Source organism: Solanum pennellii, chromosome 1, assembly GCF_001406875.1.
Source record: "Solanum pennellii chromosome 1, SPENNV200".
Lineage (NCBI taxonomy): Eukaryota > Viridiplantae > Streptophyta > Magnoliopsida > Solanales > Solanaceae > Solanum > Solanum pennellii.
Genome location: NC_028637.1, coordinates 90,814,430 through 90,831,946, shown reverse-complemented (window position 1 = coordinate 90,831,946; position 17,517 = coordinate 90,814,430). Strand labels below are relative to the sequence as shown.

Sequence of the window (17,517 nt, the reverse complement as noted above, 5' to 3'; positions counted from 1 at the left end):
TATGTTGTTTAGTTAAACACAGAAAACTTTAAAATTTTCTCAATATTTATTGATTCAACCCTCGTATTTTTATTAATAGTGAAAAGGTTATGTAAAAAGATGGAGTGAAAACCCAAAACTATACAAAATAATGTTTGTCTGTTATATTTTTACCTAATATTCAATATTCATATTAAAACTCGATTATATTCAGATTCAGGTCATGTAAGATCCTATTCGATAAAAACTTCCTAATAAGGACTTTTCCACCCTCAAAACTCGAAAACAAAAATAATAGTATTTGTGTTATGCCAATAATCATTCCAAAGAAGCGAAAAGTGGAAGGCCTACCAATTAGGCACCGTCCGCAGGGCGGCAAAGATTCTATAAGCATTCTTGTTTTTCCATTACAAATTTTTCATCAATAATACGATTCAATTTTAATCAAAATAATAATAATTATATAATACGATACAATAAAAATTTAGAGAAATAATAAAGTAACATGATATTTAAATTAATAATACAATATAACTATCTAAACAAGGTAATGAAATATTGTTATAAGAAACGTATATTATAACAAAAATGAAAAATCGATTAAAATACATAAATATTATGATAACAACCACAGCAAGCCCTAGTAATAATGTAGTTTAATAGTCATTATTAGTCAATTTGATACAAAAACATTTAACTAGTTAAAGGATTAAGAAAAGTAGTAATTGCCAACTCTTTTAACAAAAATATTCCACTTTTTCTCCACTAATTATAAAAAATAAAGAAAGAGAGGGAGGGAATGAAGAAAGCTTAGTTGGAAGGGACCCAACATGACAACCTTTTCTCCCATGTGAAAGGACTCGAACAAATCTCAATCCCCCACCGCCCTAAATGAATGGAAATAGATTTCCAAATTCATAATCTTTAGCCTCCTCCTATGACTAGTCAGTCCAAAATATTGGTGAGTTATTTCAATAAGGCAAAAAAAATAGGAGGGACCCCCACCCACCCCCTATCATATCAATACCCCATAAACTCTGTCTTCTAAGGTTTTGGTACACTACAAATAAAAGATTAATTTAATAGTCTTAAATCATAAAGAGTATTTGTCTAAGCTATCATTTCTAGTCCATTAATACTTCTTAAAATGTTATAACATGTTTTACCAAAATGAATAATATTTGAGTTTTTAAGGTGAACTAGTGGCAGCTACCTTTTTTAGCTTCTGTACATATCTTTTCTACAACTACAATCCCCATGCTTTTACCTTTTTTGATCCCTCATTGACACCTTTCAGTATGATTGTCTAGTATTTCAAGATTTTGCCCATTCCTATGTTGTAAAAGCTAAAATAAGTGAAAAGACCTGAATGCTAATGTTGTAAAGCTGAAACTTTTGGAAAATCTTGAAATCAATTGTAGATCAAAATGGAAAAACTATATCAAGAATTGGTGTAACTATGAGAAAATCCACAACATAAATCTTAAAATATTTATAAAGAAGTTTTGAGAATATTGAAAGTTTTTTATCATAGTAATAATACCTGCCTGCTGCTGAAATTGACAGAGATCCCAGGTGGTAAAAAAGTTAACCTGAAGAAAAAAAAAAAAAGAGGATAGAAACAGGTGAAAGTAGAGAGCCCAGTTAAGATGGGGTAGCTAAGGCATTAAGTGGGGCATTTCAGTAGTACATTTAGATCTAATCATCTTTAAACACCCTATTGATTTAAGAGAAAGTAAAGCCAGCAATTATGCAAAAAGAGACCACCATCAGTCATATATTAACTATAGTTTGTATGCATTAATCAGACCTGGTCCAACACACAGTGCTTTTGGTAATGCACAGCATCATTATAAACACCCTGGCCCTTCATTGCATAGCATAAGTCATAGATAGAGAATAAATCTTAAAATAAAAACAAAGAACTATTATATTAAGGTACCAATTGGAAAATGATTTTTCCTTTATATTTAAGCAATGTATTTACACAAATAGACAACCCAAAAGTAGCAGAAGTTTCTGTATATCAAAGTTGTATAGCTGCCAAGTCAGCATCCTATGTGGAATTGGAGGAATAAAAGGTGACAGGAGGTGGGGAAGGGGATGGTGAAGGGTTGATTACTCTGCCTTTTGCTTTTGAGTTACCACACCATCTTCATTACCTCTGCTTTTAGCCTGCTTTGAAACATTCTTTTTTTTTTTCACTTTTTCAATTACTTTCCTGTTTCTACATTCATCTATTCATCATTCCCTTAAGAGCACCACATTCTCCCTGAAATTCATTTCTCTTCCCTTCTTCCTTTTCTCCCTCTATATCAATTCATCGATCTCTTATAACAATTCTCCTTTGAGTTCCATGATCAAATAGTCTCAACTACTGCCATGGTGAGCTTGTTTATTATGATCAATAGTTTATCTTGTTCTGTTTCAATTGATGAAGGACTTATCAATTGTTGACCTCTGTAATAATCTTTTGTGATTCAGGGAACTCCTGTAAACATCATAGTTGGATCCCAGGTGTGGATTGAGGATCCTGATGATGCCTGGATTGATGGAGAAGTCACAGAAATTAAAGGCTCAAATGCCACAGTAGCCACAACTAATGGGAAGACGGTAAGCAGTCTTATTCTAATCAATAAGTTCAGAGCCTGACAAAAATTTGATATTGATAGCATCTTTCAAGGAATATACTATGATTGCAAAAAAAAGGATTTTCTGAACATTATTCGTGTCAAAAAGTAGATGTAGTATAATATCAAAGTTATACTGTATAGTATATGAAAATTAGGACCTTATTAGCTTTTATAAGCTTATTGGAACACATACAACCTCGAATAGAAGTTCCCTAAAAAATGGAATTGGTCATGGAACAAATAGGAATCTAATAGTTAAATATGATCAATCAGATATAAAACAACAAAGGACTTTTTTCCTGTCTCTTGTTGCACATTCTTGGAAGACAATCGAATTGAGGATTCATACCTGTAGGACGGCTTATGCGGCTTTTCCTTTTGCCTTAAGCATATGTATTAATGATTTTCATGATAGGTATATTCTGCTATGAAGATCTAGGAATGTGCTCCCTTGATATTTTTAGGATGCAATAATCACGACTTCTACAAACTAAAGTTTTCAACATGCGAACAATGAAAATCTAATTATATTAAGCCATTGAACTACTTTCTGCTTCAGACAGTTGCTTCTATTTCTAGCATATACCCAAAGGATACCGAAGCACCACCATCTGGGGTTGATGACATGACCAAGTTAGCTTATCTCCATGAGCCTGGCGTTCTGAATAACCTTGCTTGTCGGTATTCTCTAAATGAGATATATGTAAGTCATACTTTCAGTCGATGATGAACTTCACAAAGAGTAGCTACAGAAAACAAGTCTCATTGATGTAAAAATATCCAAAATTTTGCAGACTTACACAGGGAATATCCTGATTGCGGTCAATCCATTTCGGAGACTTCCACATCTGTATGATACCCATATGATGCAGCAATACAAGGGAGCCCCATTTGGAGAGCTAAGTCCACATCTTTTTGCAGTGGCAGATGCCTGTTATAGGTAAATCAGAAGAGCAACTGAAATTATTTGGTTATTCCATGCAAGAAATGAATAACTTGCCTAATCTAACAAGTTTGTCAGGGCATTGATAAATGAGCATGGCAACCAGTCTATCTTGGTCAGTGGAGAGAGTGGTGCTGGTAAAACTGAGACAACGAAAATGTTAATGAGATATCTCGCGTTTATGGGTGGAAGGTCTGGCACTGAAGGAAGAACAGTCGAGCAACAAGTTTTGGAGGTGGGCAATAATTGCTCTGTACTACTATACTCGAATGATCTACAAGTTAACAATGCAAATGCAAATGCAAATTCATATTTCTTCTTTTTCAGTCCAACCCAGTTTTAGAAGCATTTGGGAATGCAAAGACTGTGAAGAACAACAATTCCAGGTAAACCAAAAATGACATCAGAGATTTTATCACTATTATATTCATTTTGATTTTCATATTCTCCCTCTACAAAAAATTGACATGACTGAGTCGTTGTACCAGTCGTTTTGGTAAATTTGTTGAAATTCAGTTTGATAAGCACGCGAAGATTTCTGGGGCTGCAGTTAGGACATATCTTCTTGAAAGGTCACGTGTTTGCCAAGTCTCAGACCCAGAGAGAAACTACCATTGTTTTTACATGCTTTGTGCTGCACCACCAGAGGTGAGTTCCATGGGACAGCCCATTATCAAACTCTTTACAAATGATATTGAGTTTCCACCTAGATGATCTACGGAATCTTTTACAGGATGTGAAAAGATTCAAACTTGGGAATCCAAAAACATTTCATTATCTAAACCAAAGTAACTGTTACGAAGTTGCAAATGTTGACGATGCAAGAGAGTATCTTGAAACCAGAAATGCTATGGATGTTGTTGGAATCGGTCAGGAGGAACAGGTGTGTGCCCAAATATAGAAGCAATTGGAAAAATCCCATTATGCACCAAGAATATATTAAAACCTATACTTATCATTTCTGTAGGATGCTATATTTCGTGTTGTAGCTGCAATACTCCATCTCGGAAACATCAACTTTGTGAAAGGAAAAGAGGCTGATTCCTCCAAACTAAAAGATGAGAAGTCACTTTTTCATCTGAAGACAGCTGCAGAGCTATTCATGTAAGAGGATATACCTTAGTTTACCTCAACTCAGAACTCAAGGCGCTTAAACTTTGAACTAATAAACATATGCACAGGTGTGATGAGAAGGCACTAGAAGACTCACTTTGTAAGCGTGTCATTGTAACTCCTGATGGAAACATCACAAAACTACTGGATCCCGCAGCTGCAACCACGAGCAGGGATGCCCTGGCAAAGACTGTATACTCCAGATTGTTCGACTGGTAAGCAATATATAGAATGTGGCTCCCAGACTAAGTCTCTACCTAGCTGCAAAACTGTGGGTGGTATCTAAGCTCATGAGAGGGGAACATCTTAGGACTAACAAAGCAAAAAAGAACTTTCTCAACTCCAAACGATTGGATACTTACAGCATTAACAGCCAGGGAGAGCAAAAGTTACAAGTTTATTGTGAAAGAAATACAGAATAACCTGGAACCTGATAGGCAATAACATTTACTGCACATGAATTTGACTTCATATATGTCGCAACTTTTTCCTAATGAAGCTCTGGATAATCACAGGAAGCCACAAATAATGCATAATTAAACCAAAATTTTCTAATTCTCTTGTCACTATAGTTCTGATTATAAAGAATAAAGTAATAACTAACTGGGGCTTCTCATATAGAACAAAAGAGATTCAACGTATAGAAGAGTGATAAGACAGGATTGAAGATAATGGAGAATTTTTCTAGCTGAAATTTCTTATTGTGATTGAATGATGTTATGTATGTTTCAAGCCTGGTTTCCTATTTTAGTTTCAAATTTTGAAACCAGCCCATAGTAGTGTTTTGTGTCCTGTTGACATGCAGACAGTCAAAATCTCTAGAAGATCGATGACTGCTTGCCACTGTGAGTCAGTATCATATTAGTTCAAAAAGACATTCAGAATTTCTATTTCTTGAGTTAATTAGCATTATCTAGCATAACTCTAGATTCAGCTACACGAAAAAACATTCAAAATGAAATCCTTTTGACAGCTCCTATGTGGCAGGCTTGTGGACAAGATAAACAGTTCAATTGGACAGGATCCTGAAGCAAAAAGCATAATTGGCGTCCTTGATATATATGGCTTTGAGAGCTTCAAAATCAATAGGTTTGGATAATTGTTTTCTCGAATTCTGAGTATGTAAAATCTTTACCACAAACTTAACAGCTCAGTTAATGCTTAATCTCAGTTTTGAGCAATTCTGCATCAACCTAACAAATGAGAAGTTGCAGCAGCATTTTAACCAGGTAAATCATGAGAACCTTTATTCACTCTTCAGTGCCTTCACTTTTCACTCCCATTTAAAATAAATAGAATATTAAATAGAAACTCTGTTTTTACAGCACGTATTCAAGATGGAACAAGACGACTATACGACAGAAGAAATCAACTGGAGTTATGTGGAGTTTGTAGATAACCAAGATGTTTTAGATCTTATTGAGAAGGTACCGTCATTCTGACTGTAGACATTTTTGTAACGTTATTTTAATTTAACAAGCAAACCTTTGATAACCTTTCATCAATTTTGCAGAAACCTGGAGGCATTATTGCTCTTCTTGATGAAGCTTGGTATGCAAACTTCCTCTTTTCAACACCAATTTTTACCTGTGAAAGTAGGATAATTTGCTAGACAGTCATTAAATTCTCAAAACAGTGTATAACGTCTTTTTCCTGAATCATAAAGAATGATTAAAGGAGAAGATATAACTTAATTTTTTTCTTGCACAGTATGTTCCCAAAAGCAACTCATGAGACATTTGCCCAAAAGATGTACCAGACATACAGAGCCCATAAACGGTTTAGCAAGCCAAAACTTGCTCGTACTGACTTTACAATCAATCATTACGCTGGTGATGTATGTTAACTTGAGATATTTAGTCAATCATTTGTCAGTCAAAGAATTCTGGTCATCTTAATTCGTTGATCAAACAGGTTACTTACCAAGCAGATCACTTCCTTGACAAAAATAAGGACTATGTGATAGCAGAATTTCAAGCTCTTCTGATGGACTCAAAGTGCTCTTTCGTTGCAAACCTCTTCCCTCCATTGCCAGAAGAATCGTCCAAGCAGTCCAAGTTCTCATCCATCGGCACACGGTTTAAGGTAAGTCTATAAACAGGACAGAAACAAGTATATTACTTCAGAAAATCCTATGAATCTGATTTATTTTCAAACGGAACTTCAATTTGCAGCAACAACTGCAATCTTTAATGGAGACCTTGAACACTACAGAGCCACATTACATCAGATGTGTAAAGCCCAATACGGTTCTAAAGCCAGGAATATTTGAGAACATGAATGTATTAAACCAATTAAGATGTGGGGTAAGTTAAAGTCCTCCATGTACTTTTTGGTGCTTTCATTTTCTACTCTCAATCAGAAAATATGTAATTCGTCATAGTTCACTCTCTAACAAACCTTTTGTGACACTTATGCAGGGTGTCTTAGAGGCGATCAGGATAAGTTGTGCAGGATACCCAACAAAAAGAACATTCGACGAGTTCCTTGACCGCTTTGGGACATTAGCTCCAGATGTTCTTGACGGGTATATATATCAATCGGTTATAACTTAGTTTCACATCTTAAATCCTTTTCAGGAAGAAACAAATACTGGAAGTTTGAGGCAGGGAGAAATATATTATAACCAGTAGTAGTAATACCATATTTGCAGCAAACAGTCTTCTTTAGACTCATAAACATTATTGTATGTGCATGAATAGCATCGACATACTGATATATCACAGGCTAATCCCCTTTCGTTGAAGCAGATGTGATGAGAAGTCAGCATGCATTGCAATTTGTGATAGAATGGGCTTAAAGGGTTATCAGGTATTACACCTAGACTATTGCCATACTACTTGTAAAAAGAAATAAACCATTTCCACTAAACTGGACATAAAATTGCACATTTTATGTATTTGTTCATGAAATAGAGTCTTCTATCTATTTTATTCAGATTGGGAAAACCAAAGTTTTTCTCAGAGCCGGGCAGATGGCTGAATTAGATGCCAGAAGAACAGAAGTTCTAGCTCATGCTGCAAAGCGCATTCAGAGACAAATTCGAACATATCTTACACGAAAGGAGTTCATAGCCCTAAAGAGAGCTACAATTCATTTCCAGAAACTATGGAGAGGTAACTTGTACCGCAATGATACAAATGACCACCCATTTATGGTAAAAATCAGAAATGTCAGCATTATATGTGCAACAACAAGATTGGCACTTTTTGCATACATGCTGATTTAACATATTCTAGTTTTGGCATGTTCTGATTTTTCCCTAAGATAGGGTTCCAACTACTTTTCTTAATATTAATCTTACAAATATGTCAATCAACACAATGCTACATTAGCTTTCCCATTTTTATATGGTGTTCTTGTCGGGACTTTGAGAAAAATTTTATGTTCTACCTACCCAGCACAACTTGCCAGAGTGCTGTATGAACAAATGAAAAGGGAAGCTGCTTCAATACGCATACAGAAACATGCGCGTTCTCATTCAGCAAGAAAATCTTACAAGGAATTACAGGCAGCAGCTGTAGTCATTCAAACAGGGATGAGAGCTATGGCAGCACGAAATGAATATAGGCAGAGGAGGAGAAATAAAGCAGCTAAAATAGTTCAGGTAATTAGATTGCACCAAAAAAGGTGAATTTGCATCCTAAGTTAATTCATCTGACAAAAGTTATTTCGAGGTAAACAGAATAAGAAAACCACATCTAAAGAGGGTCCAAATCTATTTAATACTGTCAGTATTTGCTTCCTGAAATTAACCTTCTGTTGGGAACTAATATGAAGATAATCAGAAGTTACCTTATTACCTCATATTCAATTGTAAGACTGATTATAAAAAGACATAACATTGCCTTATTTTCTTACTTCGTCTTTTATTTTTGCAGACTCAATGGAGAGGATTCCATGCCTTCTCAACTTATAAACAGAAGAAAAAAGCAAGTCTTTCACTTCAATGTCTCTGGAGAGGCAGGTTAGCGAGGAAGGTGCTTCGGAAATTGAGGATGGTGGGTATTTCTTGTTTAGTGAAAAGATTGGCATTACTGCTTATTCAAATCCATTGAAGTGCCAGTATGTCATATATGTTAACTAGCATAAAAAATCTTCTCCAATGCAGGATGCAAGAGATACTGGGGCACTTAAAGAAGCAAAGGACAAACTGGAAAAGCGTGTCGAGGAGTTAACATGGCGATTAGATTTTGAAAAACACTTGAGGGTATGTACAATCAATTTGCTTTGCTCTAAGCGGAAACAGCATAACAGTCGAAAGTACTCCAAGTGGGGTTCTATAGAGCAGTGCTTCTATTATAGTTGCCTGAAACTCGATAAAATAGAGTAGTTTGAGACCAAATGTTATAGAGTTGGGGGCTCTCTGGGGAGGCACACCTAGTGAAGGCCAAAGAAAACATCATTAGTGCTTCATAGTCAGTGAGAATATACTTACATGAATGCATAAAATTATATCTTGCTTGTGCTAATACATGGGTATGAGATAAAATTTTCACTTGTGAAGAAATGTAGATTTTTGGCAGTTAAGAGTTTTCTTACGCTATCACTAAACAGTAAATACTTTTATGACATAGTAATGGTAAGAATGAAAACTCTGTTTCTCCAGACTGATCTAGAAGAAGCAAAGGGGCAAGAAATTTCAAAATTGCAAAAAGCCTTACAAGAAATGCAAATGCAACTAGATGAAGCCCATGATGCAATTATTCATGAGAAAGAAGCAGCAAAGATAGCCATTGAACAAGCTCCTCCAGTTATCAAGGAGGTACCAGTGATTGACAACACCGAAGTAGAGAAGCTGACAGAGGAAAACAACAAACTCGAGGTAAAATCAGGAAACATAATTCTGTGCATTTATAGTAATTGGTACGGCATAGGCCACTCCAAAAACCTTTGGAGTATGTTACCAAGATAAGAGTCAAGTGAGATGATAAAAACATGTAGTAACTTAGTGATAACCACCTCAAAAGAAAGGGCTTTGAAACAAAGAAAGCTTTCATTAAGATATTTGAGTTAATTGACCATAAAAGGAAAATTCTGGAGATCAATGTAATCAATAAAAAGCGCGAAGATAAAAATTTGTTTGAGGTGTAAAGATTATCCAGACTTAAAAATGTAAAACAAAAACTTTCACAATTAAAACAGGAAATCTACTCACTGCATTCTCTGCAGCAGAATAAATATACGTCATAAATTAGTGTGTTTCTGACAGTATTGAATCTGATGCAATTTGCCTGTCATATATTCAGGATGAAATCAGAGAGCTCAAGAAGAGAGTAGAAGACTTCGAACAGAGCTACAATGAAGTTGAAAAAGAATGCCAGGCCACACGTAAAGAGGCAGAAGAATCTCAGCTGAGAGTTTCGGAGCTCCAAGAGTCCATAGAAAGGTAGTTCCTTCACTTCTTTGTGTAGTATGTTGAAGTGGCTGAAGCTTGAAAATCAATAAAAAATGAATTAGTAGAAACTTATTGTCTTACCTGTTCTTCTAATTATCTATTTTCAGATTACAACTGAATCTATCCAACCTTGAATCTGAGAATCAGGTTCTCCGCCAGCAGGCTTTAGTAGCATCAACAAATGAGGCCCTTTCTGAGGAAATGGACATGTAAGTATACACATCTTGGAACAACCTATACAAGTCAAAATGTTGCGACTAGGCACCAAGAAAATCTAGAGAAGATAGTTATCCTTCACTTAGAAAACAGATGGTACACTTATACTTGCGTTGATAGCTCAACGAAACAGGCTCATATTTCACGATCAAAACATTAATTTGAGCATAAAAAATATGGACATAAACAAAGAGAAACAATTGCACTGTTTGTGTAAGCTTTACAAGATATAATTGCTTCAAGAATACTTACCTGGACTTATTTCTACTAGAATGGAACAATATCCTTGAGAAACTTCTAATTTTGAGTTATCTTCCAGAGATAATAACACTTTATCATATAGAATTCAAATGAAGTTGATTTTTCCTCTTAATCAGACTCAAGAACAAGATTAAAGACTTGGAGTCAGAAAACGAGCTTCTCCGCACTCAAAGGGTAGTTGTGGAGCAAGTAGTAAGTTCTGATGATCGGGCACCTAAAGGGCATGAGGTAAGCTAAAACTTTCTCCTTTTCATTATAAGCATCTTAACTTGTAGAACTGCAAACAACACTCATTCCTGACTGGGTTATTTCAGACTGTTGATATCACACATCCAGCTGATAATGGACATCAAACAGAGGAAGTGCATGAAGAAATGAAAGTAGAACAACAAATATCAAAGGTATATAAGCTTCTCACCAATGGCTGTTAGCCTGTTACACACTTAAGGACCATAACAGTCAGAAAATGCTAATTCTAAATGATATCTAAATTCTTTCTGGCTTCTGCAGGATTCTAGCCCTCCCATCTCTTTAACTAAGCAAAGATCCTTGACAGATAGGCAGCAGGCAAGTAGTAGAAACTTGAACTTTACAAGTTTATCTGATAGATAAAATTGTGATGGTTTTGTAGTCATCGCTGATTACTTCTGTATTCATTCTTCAATAATCAGGAAAACCATGATATACTGATCAAGTGCCTTGCGGAAGACAAGCGATTTGACAAGGGAAGACCAGTAGCTGCATGCACCCTATACAAAGCACTTCTGCAGTGGAGATCCTTTGAAGCAGAAAAAACGAATATATTTGATAGGATTATTCATACCATCCGATCATCTATAGAGGTGAAATTTCACTATGATCTATTGCTGAATAGGAATGGTCCTAATGAGTGATCAAATCTAAATCAATTTCGACTCCCAATTGACAAAAATTTATTGACATTTCAATGAAGGATCAGGATAACACCAGTGATCTTGCCTACTGGCTGTCAACATCTTCAACTCTGTTGTTCCTTTTGCAAAGCACAATTAAAGCTGGTAATGCACCTACTAGGTCCCCATATCGTAATCGCAGCTCACCTACCACATTGTTTGGAAGAATGGCACAGGTAAATACTCATAGTATAAGCTTTTGACCATGTAGACATGTAGAACATTGACATTTCAAGGGTCAACAGCAGGGTTTTCGCTCAACTTCATTAAGCATGGCAATTTCCAGTGGATACAGCGGAATTGAGGGAAGCCCAAATGTCCGGACAAGAATTGAAGCTAAATACCCAGCTCTATTGTTTAAGCAACACCTAACTGCTTGCGTTGAGAAAATATATGGAATGATCCGCGACAACTTAAAGAAAGAAATAAGTCCATTTCTTAACCAATGCATACATGTAAGCAAGCACCATTTTTTAATGAATCCTTTGTCTATAATTTTGCAGCATTCTCAAGGTAAATTCTAAAATTAAATTGACAGGCACCAAGATCTGCAAGGATAAAACCATTAAAAGGATCATCTAGAAGTATACATTCAAACATCATTGCGAAACAACAGGCATCCAGTGTACACTGGCAAAACATTGTGAATAGCTTAGACAATACATTGACCATACTCTCAGAAAATAATGTAAGTGAAGTAACATCTTGTTTGTCAGTTTTCCTTAATCTTATGTCTAGAGAAGCTCTCCAGTTTTCATGAGTGGCATCTGTGTTTACAGGTCCCTTCCACCATTACAAGGAAAATACTCAGTCAGGTGTTCTCATACATAAATGTCCAGCTTTTTAACAGGTATTCAGCTCGTATTCCAATTAACTGTTCACTTTAGAAGTACCGTAAATGTCCTCGATCCTAATGTGAGACATACGGAAACTTTTCAGCTTGTTGCTTCGCCGTGAATGCTGCTCATTTAGCAACGGGGAATATCTGAAGGCAGGTCTGCAAGAACTAGAAAGTTGGTGTTCCAAAGCAACAGAACAGGTAAACAAAGTTGCTCAGAGTAATAACCTGATGTTCAAATAAAAGAAACAACATTTTAACTCGTTCTCATGAAACAGTATGCTGGATCTTCGTGGGATGAGCTTCAACACATAAGGCAAGCTGTAGGATTTCTGGTAAGCTATCATTCAGAGTATCATTCTGTAAGCAGATCTCCTCATAGCTGAGTGCTTACATTATCATGCCTCAACCTTGCAGGTGCTACATCAAAAATCTCAAAAGGCATTGGATGAGATCACAAGTGACCTCTGCCCGGTAATTAACTTCTGTTTTTAAAAGAAAAAGATCAAAGTCCTCACAACTTCCCTCCTAACTACTTTTAACTACTTTTTCTTTTGGCTTTTTAAAAGGAAAAAGAACTCACTCTTTATTTCAAGATAACTAAGAGGCTAAGTGACAATGATTTCAAATTTAGACATAGAGGAATATAAGTATGATTTTTTTAATATGACGTTTCTAGCTATGATTAGATTTTTAATAAGAGGATTCTAGCTATGATTAGAACTCAGAACCAAAAACTGAACTCTATATCCTGTTGCTTTTTTCCCTTTTCTCTTAGATGTTGAGCATTGCACAAATTTATCGCATTGGAACTATGTTCTGGGACGACAAATATGGAGCCCATGGTTTATCACCAGAGGTAAGAACTCTTCTTCAGTGTGTTACTAGAGATACTCTAACCTTCATGAGAGTTGGTAAAGGTGTTCAGCACACATGCATATATTATCATGTAAAAGTAAAAAAACTAAGAATCAACACATGCATAAGACTTCTTCTCTTTTTTTTTTTTGGAAAGAAGATTTCTTCTCTTATTATAAGAAAATTATCAGTGAAGAACAAAAATACAAGAGGCATAGATAAAGCACACATTAAATAAAAACAGTCCACCAATCTTCTTAAAGTGCGTCTAAGCTCTGCTGGAGAGAGATCTTATCACCTTCTCCAACAGAGAGGCGAAGAGTGCTCTACAGCTTGACACATACACTAGAAAAATGCTTTCTACTGAAGCACTCTTGCGTTATTCTCACGCCAAGCAGTGAAAGAGCTTACCTCCTTAATGTTTCAACAACTTTAATGATTTAATAAACATCCAAAGGCCGTGGATAGCACAGGATTCTCTCAATGTTGCAAAAGATTCATCATAGCTCCCTAGATAAAAGGAAACATATTTAGCATCTTTACGTCTTTAGCCTTAAAAGTACGGCAATGACAACGAGAACTGCTTCTTTCTTCAGTAGATCAACAGCTGATCATTTTTGGAATTTCAGGTCATTAGCAAGATGAGAGCACTAACATTGGAAGACTCAGCCAGCATTCCAAATAATACATTCTTGCTTGATGTGGATTCAAGGTAATCAACTTTAAACACAGAGAAGAAATAGACTTGCATTCTTTAACTAACTATTCTTCCAATTACAGCATACCATTCTCTATAGAAGAAATATCGCGATCCTTCCAGAGTATCAACTTGTCTGATGTAGAACCACCTCCCCTCCTTCGTCAAAGATCAGATTTTCAATTCCTGCTGCAGGCAGCAGCATAAGAGTTTTGAACATTTTCTTTTGATTTTACACAGAAAGAGAATGATAGTTATAGAATTTGATTGATTGAAATTCTTTCTTTTGTTGATTGGTAAGATAGAGAGTGATGAGTTTTCAAAAATGTAAATCCTTTTGGTTTCGTGTTTCATATTTATTTTTGTCACCCAAGTGATGATTCTACAAATATTGTATTGTGAAGACCGGTTGTATTATATGTTGAGAGAGTGTAGTAAAGAAAAACACATCCAAGTTTCAATAGAAAGAAAGAGGTTTTTTCCTTCTGTTTCCTTGTTACTGTTTACTATCTTTTTACATTGTTTCATTCCCTACTAACAACATAACTAAATCTCATCCCATACAGAGATCCCAGAAATGAGTAATTTCAGTTTCCCATTCGAACTAATGGCACATAAATAATCTAACAAGTTACATTGGCATTCATGATTTATCAGAAACAATCATCACATTCACAGGCATTAACATGTTCCACTCAAAATTTAAAAAAAATTCCTAGATTTATGTGCACTACACATTATCTACCAATGCTTATTTGTAATTTATTTCAATAACTCATGTTAGAACCTACAACTAAAAGGGTAAAATGTATAAGCTGCTAGAAATATCAAAAGTATGTTCCAGTATTCTAACAATAGTGCACCAACAAGCACAAATATCAGTGCTTATTTATAACGCATGAATGAGTAACAACTACATGAGTCTGTCAAGTTCAGTTCTTCTTATTTCGGTTAGATGAGTTTGAGCAAAGCAGCCAATGGTATGAGTTATGACCTAGTGGTCAGTTGAGAGTGGTGAGGTCTCCGGTTCAAATCTCAACTGAGACAAAAACTGAGTTACCTATGTTGTTGATGAACACTGCATGAACAAAATAGTCAAAAACAATATGGCAAATGAAGTAAAGTTATTGCATTCACCTGATGCATTTAACTCAACTTTCAAAAAAGCAATGCAGAACGCCCTTTTTGATATGTAACGAGAAAGCTACCATTAATATGCTTCATGAGATACTCCGGCTACATAAACACGGCACAACGATGGAATACAACAATCACATGAAACAAAATTGCAAAAGTTCCTTATTTTTCCGATTTCACCATTCTGTATAAGAAGCTCACCGCTCCTTGCTTAAATACATTCTCCATTCGCAGAAAACCCAAAAATTGTTGCTGCCGGCCGGTAGTGGATTCCAGATTAAAATTTGCTTCATTCCAACAATTGAATATTCCCAAAGTTTAAAGCTTTCAGGAACAAGTATGAAATTCCATTCAATTTCACTGTGACCTGTGATTCAAAGCTCTTGGTATTCTGGTCATTTCACATATTGATTTTCAAATATTGTTGGTAAATATTGTTTTAATGAAATTTAGTTAGAATAGTATTTAAGAAATATATTTCTTTTTTAAAAAAAATATGATTTATACTCATAAATTTTAAAAACTCAAAATTAATCATGAGTTTGTATTATAAATCAATTGGATCTTCGTTGCAACAAATAACAAATAATTTCGAGTAACACATGACTTTACTACCTTAGTCGATTGTTCTTCATTTTTATTAATAACTATATCATCACGGAATATTTTATTATTATTTTGATATTCACGTTAAAAATTATGTAATACAATCCAAAGATGTTTTTGTAAAAGGTAAAAGTTTGATATAAAATTTTAATTTTACAAAAAATCTCAAATAATGAGATTTGACCCAAATACCAAAAAAACTAAAATAAAAATATTTGATATATTTATCAAATAATGACAAATTATATAGACAAAAATATGCCCCAAGAAAACAAAAATGACATTTATGTCCTATACGAATTACGATCTTCCACAATAATCAAATGCAAAAATGAGCGGATCATTTTTTTGATTTCATTGCAAAAATCAATTGTTTTGACTCGTATTCACTTTTCTTTTTATTGACCTTAAATCATATACAAACACAATTTTATTAATTTACTCGTTAAATAACATTTCTAAAACTTTATAAGCATATTTACACTTTCAAAACAAAAAGAATTAAATATAAGGGTATAAAAAATAATTTCTATTTTAATTGTATAAATTTAAATTTACGATAACTATTTATAAAAATTAAAAAGGATGGAAAATTAATATGAAACAAATAAAATATTTTGATTTATATAAAAACACTCTTTAATATATTTGACGAAAGATTCATAAAAGGGTCAAATCATACACGCAAATTAATCTAAGCACAAACATATATTAGAATATATATACAAGTGACATTTGTAACTTAATTAAGCAAGAGGTTAAACATTGATATTAATAATTTCAGTCAATTAATTGATGAAAATTGATTTTTTGTCTAATGAAAGTGTTGTAAGTTGTAACGTGTTTTCTGTCTCATTTAGTCATTTAACTGAACAATTAAAGTAGGCTAATATTTAATGTCTATATAAAGATGGTAGTGAATGTTGATAGTAAAGTCCAACATATTTATAAAATAAAAAGACAAGTGTTGTGAAGGTGGATATTAAATATATCAAATATTCACTTGTATAAAAATAGAAAAAAATTAAAATGATCATATTTTTCCAAGAGATATAAGTAGTATATAAGTAATTGGTTAATACTTATCGAGGATAAAATGCAATAAGATCACTTAAAATGATTTAAATACGTTCTATGTTAATAAGAAATTATACATTTTAAGGTTTAAAAGATAAGCCTTTATTATTAATTTATGAAAATTTGATTTTAACAATGCAAAAAATTGGATCACTATAAGTATCCTTTGTAACAATCAAAATTAAACTCACCACTAAAAGGTGATCATTATAACACATTTCTTGTAGTAAGAATGAGTTCAAAACTATAAAAAATAAAAATAAAATCTCTCAACACCTGTCATTTTTTTATATTTATATCACATGTATAATTACATTTAGTAGTTGAGAATATGCGTTAAACTTTTATCATTATTATTATTATCATATAGTGTTTTTAAAAAAATTTGGAATGATTTATGATATGAAATATTACACAAATGTTTGATGATATTTAATATTTTATTTTTTAAATTGAGTAATGTATAAATAAATATCAGACTCAAATTTAATAGTAATCGAAAGGATTATTTCTCAAATTATTATTTTAAGAAATAGAGATAAAAATTAAAATGGTGGTCATATTTTTTTACTTTTATTTTAGAAGGTAATAAAAGCTAAATAAGGGCATAAAGGTCCAATGGAAATAAGGAGGACAAACAGTAGAAATCAAATTGCAAACTACCGGTTACCTGTACCATGAGGAACACAAGTGGTGGGAAATTGAACTAAAAAACTAAAACTGAAACTGAAAATGAAATCAAAACCGAAATTCTTATTTATTAGTATTAATTAAAATTATCTTCCTATAATAAACAACTTGCTAATTTTTTTCACTTCATTTTTTGTGA

The 17,517-nt window shown here is 33.9% G+C and overlaps 1 protein-coding gene across 3 annotated transcripts; it reads left to right on the top strand.

The window, feature by feature from the left end:
- Positions 1-2,085: 2,085 nt before the first annotated feature.
- LOC107004022 (myosin-12) lies at positions 2,086-14,358 on the top strand. Of its 3 annotated transcripts, none has more exons than XM_015202257.2 (40): positions 2,086-2,364; positions 2,464-2,592; positions 3,172-3,315; positions 3,407-3,552; positions 3,634-3,790; positions 3,883-3,941; positions 4,044-4,203; positions 4,289-4,438; positions 4,523-4,659; positions 4,737-4,883; positions 5,656-5,757; positions 5,840-5,897; positions 5,994-6,095; positions 6,182-6,219; positions 6,379-6,505; positions 6,583-6,753; positions 6,843-6,974; positions 7,089-7,195; positions 7,419-7,479; positions 7,607-7,784; positions 8,070-8,275; positions 8,550-8,669; positions 8,780-8,878; positions 9,278-9,493; positions 9,918-10,057; positions 10,174-10,275; positions 10,660-10,771; positions 10,858-10,944; positions 11,054-11,110; positions 11,215-11,385; positions 11,502-11,651; positions 11,721-11,930; positions 12,014-12,163; positions 12,255-12,325; positions 12,415-12,514; positions 12,592-12,648; positions 12,731-12,787; positions 13,092-13,172; positions 13,801-13,883; positions 13,952-14,358. In XM_015202257.2, the coding sequence occupies exons 1-40, from the start codon at positions 2,362-2,364 to the stop codon at positions 14,073-14,075; spliced, it is 4,701 nt and encodes a 1,566-aa protein (XP_015057743.1). In that variant the 5' UTR covers positions 2,086-2,361; the 3' UTR covers positions 14,076-14,358. The 3 variants fall into 3 exon arrangements, with proteins under 3 accessions (XP_015057743.1, XP_015057731.1, XP_015057738.1); XM_015202245.2 differs by having other exon boundaries at positions 2,087-2,364; positions 11,496-11,651; XM_015202252.2 differs by having other exon boundaries at positions 2,088-2,364; positions 11,496-11,651; positions 11,724-11,930.
- Positions 14,359-17,517: the final 3,159 nt, after the last annotated feature.

What these genes read in the sequence shown, in the direction of transcription:
- LOC107004022 (XM_015202245.2), top strand. An exon ending in GAATCGGTCAGGAGGAACAG is followed by an intron (nt 4,439 to 4,522) that starts GTGTGTGCCCAA and finishes TCATTTCTGTAG; the next exon opens with GATGCTATATTTCGTGTTGT. An exon ending in ATTTTGAAAAACACTTGAGG is followed by an intron (nt 8,879 to 9,277) that starts GTATGTACAATC and finishes CTGTTTCTCCAG; the next exon opens with ACTGATCTAGAAGAAGCAAA.